Source organism: Galendromus occidentalis, unplaced genomic scaffold (assembly GCF_000255335.2).
Source record: "Galendromus occidentalis unplaced genomic scaffold, Mocc_1.1 scf7180000077460, whole genome shotgun sequence".
In the NCBI taxonomy this organism is placed as follows: Eukaryota; Metazoa; Arthropoda; class Arachnida; order Mesostigmata; family Phytoseiidae; genus Galendromus; species Galendromus occidentalis.
Window position 1 is genome coordinate 724729 of NW_003805448.1, and position 5710 is coordinate 730438.

Sequence of the window (5710 nt, forward strand, 5' to 3'; positions counted from 1 at the left end):
ATGTGTGGAACATCAATCATGCGCCCGCCCCCACTGGGCCAGGAGAAGAAAATACCGAAAGTCAAAGAGAAAGAGAAAAGACGGAACTCAGAGAAACGCAAAGAGAAGTCCCGCGACGCCGCTCGGTGTCGCCGAGGGAAGGAATCCGAAATTTTCAACGAGCTCCTGTCTTATCTCCCGCTGGCGAATGAAGTCGCGAACACCCTCGACAAGATGTCGATACTCCGTCTCACACTCAACTCGCTCAGGTTGGAGAAGTTCATCGAGTCGACGCGAAGAAGCTCCGTGGACGAGGATTGGATCAAGTTCGGGGAGTCGGAGGATTCTCTGTGCGACGATCCCGCGTTGAATTTCATGGACGGATTCGTAATGATACTCGTAGACGACGGCGAACAACTCGAGCCGATATTCGTCTCCGAGGGTCTCCACTTGGAGATGGGTCTGCCCGTGGCCGAAATGCTCGGCGTCTCACTCGAGACGTTCGTTCATCCCTGCGACTACCAGGAGCTACGCACGCTGTTCCTCGGTTTCAAAGAGAACGCGGAATCGGACAGGATCGAAAGAACTCTCCAAGTCCGTATGAAATGCACGATCAGTGCAAAGGGTCGAGTGGTGAACATCAAGAGCGCCGCATATAAAGTCGTCAAGTTCCAAGTGAGGGTTTTCAAGCGCAACGACGTGCAGTACATGAGTGCGCTCTGCGAGCCCATGGGGCCGTGCTTTGCCAAACTGCGGCCGACGAGGAGCTCGTTCTTGACCTCAGACGTGAAGACCTGCTTAGACTTCACGACCCAGCACGCTCTGAATTTAGTATTCAAAAGCGTCGAGGGTTTCCCCGAGTTCATAGGATTCTCGGCCGATGAATTAAAGAAGCTGTCGCTCTACGATCTTATCCATCCCGCGGACCTTTTTGAAATGAACGGACACTTCAAGGAGCTCTTCAGCAAAGGCTATTGCGATACCGGTTTCTACAGATTCCTCGCCGGTTGCGGTGGCTATTGCTGGATCTCGAGTCGAGCTCAGTTGGTTCAGGATACGACAGGGAAACCATTGACGATCCAGTGCGTGCACTATTGTCTCGGGAGCACGATAGTGGACGCGAACTGTGTGCTGGCCGATTTCCAGCAAATTAAACAGCAGCAAGCTCCGCGTTGCGGTCTTCCATTGGGATCGGAATCGTTCCCAAGCGTGTCTCTATTGGAAGACGGACTCCGTGAAGTCAAAAACCAATATGCCCAAAAACCTTCGATTTCATGCACAACCCCGATTAAACCCGTACCCAGACTGGCAGCTTCATCATCGAATACGACGACGATACCATCATCAACGTCAGCGTCAGCATCATCATCATTGACTGGGACGACGACGTCAACGGCGGCGGCAGCGTCAACGACGACGACGACAACGACGGATAACAGTGGCGAGAGCCGCAACAAGCATCACGTGCTTATTTTTGTGCCGTCTGGAGCCGGCAGCGGCCAGATCGACAGTGGTGCCCTCAACGGGCGTCCGGAAAGCTGTCTCTCGGTATCGGCAGCGCCCTCTGTCCCTAGCCGACATATTGGCGGAGGGCCCTCTCCTGTGGCGGGTGGCAGGGCCCTCGGATTCGTCTCTTTCCCCCAGCAAAGCCTGCGCCTGACGGCGACTTATGTGAACGCTGCCGAGTTGAGTGCTGGTCAGCCGAGCCCTGTAGCGGTTGTAGGCCAATCTAAAAATAATCAGTTGGATAATAATAACACTACCGAGCGGGCTGCTGAAAGTACTTCGCTCCAATTGGCAAGCTTCTCACTACCAGAAGCAGCAGCAGCGGCAGCAGAAGTCGTCGGACCAGCACCTGCTTCGGTGAGAGGAGGAGGAAAGCTTCATCAGAGAGCAGGAATTCCTCCCGAGCGAGAAAGTACCATCAGAGTTTCTCCTCTTCATGGTGTTCGTGGTGGTCGTGGTGTCGGTGGCGTGAATCCTCCGTCGGCGGCTGCTGTCGTCGGCTGCAACAACGATCTCGCTGCAAACGCTGCAGCGGCAGAGTGTCTGCTGCTGCGCCGCCGCCGCTCGTATTCCACATCGGTTCCTGACGGATCTCTGATATCAGCAGTATCGGCATCATCATCGACATCGTCGACGTTGAAGTCGCTGCCGCTACCGTCGTCGTCTTCGTCGACGACTACATTAACGCACGCAGTATCGGCCGCAGCAGTGCCTTCAACCGCCAGCGGACAAAAAGTACCAAGCGCAACATCGCGCACTACCAGCATCGACGTCGACTCGGTAGAGTTTCGTTGCAGCGGTGCCGGCCAAATCGCGGCCACAGCGGCTTCGGATTTAAGGACAGACAACGTGTTCCAGGATTCGGATATCCAAGTGCATCAGCCAATCGAGGGAGTAGTTGGTGCTGGTGGTGTTCTCGGAGCGTGTTTCACCGGTGTTCAAGCGTATCAACAACAACAACAACAACGACATCAACAACAAGCAGAAGCGCACTGGCAGCTAGAGCGTGGACAAGTGTGCGCTAAACGTGTTGTTTCGCCAGAACCGGCGGCGGATTGCGTTCCGGACTTGGTGAGTTCGAACGACGACGACGAGGAAGACGACGATTGCCCAGTACTCGAGTCTCCGGCGCCTGCTTGCGAAACTAGCGACGACAGTTGCCGCAACAGCTACGGCATCGAAGCTTCGAGCTGTGAGCAACTCGCCGAGAGCGCTAATCGAAAGCAGCTGCTGCTCGAGAGCAGAACAAGCGAGCTTAGCCTTTATCGGGACGAGCAGGAACTCACAAGTCAGGTGCCTTCGCCAAAGGCCATCGGAGCATCTACGTACAACGGAGCACTCATCGGGCCAGACCATCTACTAGGTCACCATCTACACGACGATCAGCAGCAGCAGCGGCAGCCGCACAACGATGACGATACCGAGAACCTGATCGAATCGGATCGAGCGGACAAGTGGGAAACTCCGATCTCGGTTTCATCGATCGCCGGTTCCAAGCGGTCGAGACAGAATACAGACCCCGAATCGGAGAGCGACTACGCGGAAACTCAGCGCTGCCTGAGCAATAAGAACGGCAGCAGCGATCATCGGAGCGACACCGAGGACGACAGCAACGTCGTCGTCGCCGACGATTGCCCGCCGCAGTCGACGTCCGTTCTCACTTCCACGCTGAGCGTTTTCGCTCCTCGAACCGAAGAAATGTCTCCGGGCTTTTTACAGATAAAGGGAGGCCAAGTTCTCACATGCGAGGAGCCCGGTGCTGATCTTACTCATTTGGCTCCGACGGCCGGCGATTCCGCGATGCCCCTCGAGGTCGAGTTCGAAGTCTGTGATGAGGTGCCGGAAAATCTCTTCCCCAGTCTGCTCGACAGTGCCGGCTGTTCCCCGCTGTCGAGTTCTCCGCCGTACGAGGATCCTCTACTCGGCTACTCGGATCTTCCGCCAGCTCTGCTCGACGATCTATCCATGAATCTCCAGCTGGAAGCTGACAACCTCCTTCTTCCAAGCGACTGGCCCCTTCCAAGTCCATCGACGACATCGACGAGCACGACGACGTCGAATTCCAGGAAGGGCGATTGTCGAAATTTCCGCAACGCCAGCAGTACAAGTAACAACTCATCTAGCAAATCATCATCATCGGCATTGAGCGCCTCGAGTAAATCAATGCTGGCTGCCTTACTTCAAAGTGACCTGGTTCCATCGAGTGTCAGTCAGAAGCAGCGAGCTATGGTTCACGACTGGGGTGGCACCACGCAACCTTTACCTGAAAGCATGAAAATGAGTCCCAAGCGGAACACGCCTGTGAAATTCGTTCCTCAGAAGGTACACTCTACGCTCACCATCAACGCACTTAAAAGACCGCTCTCTGTCAGCCAAAGAAACAGCACAGACCAGCTGTCGCCGCAACATCCTCAATCGAATTCACAGCAGCATCAACAACAACAACGCTCGTCGTTGGTGTGTCCGATCAAACGTCGGAAAACCATCGATAGCGGTGAGCTGCAACCGAAACCGGTTGAGAAGAGCGGCAGTGTTCTGATGAAGCTGCTCGTCAGCGGAGAAGACCTTCCCAACGGATACTCGTGCCGGGTGCAGCATCGCCCAGGCTGCCTCGATAAAGACAGAGATCTCCGGTCCGCTCAGGACTACCTTCACAGTCTTACGCAGCACGATAACGACCCCGGCTCTGTCAGTTCGGACACGAGCGACTTCTGCCATTTGCTGTCGGCCGATGACGATCTACTCCTGGCGTTGGCCGCGGTCACACAGGAATGACAGCTCTACAGTGGCAAATGGTGCGTCTGAAGAAAAGAGAGAAAATGAATTCGCCGGCATTACGAGTGTAACAAAGCAACACGATAATACACAAGCATGAACATTGAGGAAGAGGACAGCTGCAATATTCCGCGATGACGTTTCGACATTACTCAACCATCCTGAAATGATCCGAGATAGAGATTTGCCATACCCGCAATCGGTCTGACCGCTCGCTCTTCGTCGTTGGTCTCATCTTTCGTTGGTCGGTCCTTAACTGCTTTGGTTAATCCTTTCGTTCGCTCGTGGCTCCCTTCGTTCGTTTGTTCAATTATTGTTCGTTTCCCGATGGAACCGTGATGGTGTTTAGGTACAGGACTCGGTGGCGATGAATCGAGTGCTCAGTCGAATTGAGTTGAAATTCAGTTGACCTTGTGAGAAGTGCAGGATATATACATACGATTTATACATATATACTATTTGAGAGAAGGAGGAGAAGAAGACGAACGCTCTGTTGGACCCTGTCGATGCAAGAAATCCAAGCAAAGATCGCAAAGGAATCCCTTGTTAGATTTATTCTTGTCTAGGTAGATTTTTAGTTTCATCGAACTCGACTGATTCGTAGAGATTGTTTGACTGATGCTTGATGAATAGCCCGATTGGATACCGACTGCTTCACGTCGATGTTTAAGAAAAACGAAATATCGAAAGCAGATAGACAAGAGCAAACGGAAACGACCATTACGGCAAAGTCGACGAGACGGACAGAGGACTCCGCTCATTCTCGATTGAATAACGCGGAGAAGGTGGGGATTGTGGCGAACGGAACGGAAACAGATATGCTATCATCATCAATAACAGCTACAGCAACAAGAGCGGGAACTCGCGGCGGCAGGACCAGCAGCCGCGACGTCTACGAAGACGGCGACGAGGTCTAGAGAGCCTCGAGCGAGTGCCGAGATCAATGGGACGCGAGAGTCGCTCTCTGAAGAAAGAACTTATAAGATAAACGTTGATATAACGATAATGTCAGACTAGACCGCAACTAAATGCGCAATGGATGCTACATACATACAGTTCTCGGTTATGGTCGTGACATCACTACGAAAGTTGAGATGGTAATTGGTTGACCGACGCTGATTGATGAAATCAAACAGTTAGAGCAATAATAAATGGTGTTGACGTCAATCAACTCTTGTGGCTAGAAGCTATCATTGTTCATTTGTGTCAGTTTTCCTTCAGTTTACATCCAGATAGTTGAGCGTTTGCAGGATCATCATTCACACCTTCCTTCCTGCGCTGTGCATGATTTCTTCCGGCGTACAAGCACGTCCGGGGAGCCTGTTCTCGATGCCAATCCATTCCGCAGGGCGCGGAAGGAAGAGTCGAAACGGCACAGCGACGATCTGGATCTGGCCAATTCCATCGTCGTATTCCTTTTTCGCAGCCAGTGCCTCCACTCGTTCTCAAG

At 53.1% G+C, this 5710-nt stretch overlaps 1 protein-coding gene across 1 annotated transcript; it reads left to right on the top strand.

The window, feature by feature from the left end:
* Positions 1–5437, top strand: LOC100904617 (protein similar). Its single transcript, XM_029111695.1, has 3 exons — positions 1–1275; positions 1624–1759; positions 2093–5437. Exons 1-3 carry the CDS (start codon positions 1–3, stop codon positions 4258–4260), a joined length of 3579 nt encoding a protein of 1192 aa, XP_028967528.1. The 3' UTR covers positions 4261–5437.
* Positions 5438–5710: the final 273 nt, after the last annotated feature.

Excerpts from the sequence above, each read along its gene's own strand:
- LOC100904617 (XM_029111695.1), top strand. The coding sequence starts at position 1 with ATGTGTGGAACATCAATCATGCGCCCGCCCCCACTGGGCCAGGAGAAG. Across the intron at positions 1,276-1,623 it reads GCACAACCCCGATTAAACCC|CAAAGCCTGCGCCTGACGGC; the intron begins GTACCCAGACTG and ends TCTTTCCCCCAG. Across the intron at positions 1,760-2,092 it reads TACCGAGCGGGCTGCTGAAA|TATCGGCATCATCATCGACA; the intron begins GTACTTCGCTCC and ends TGATATCAGCAG.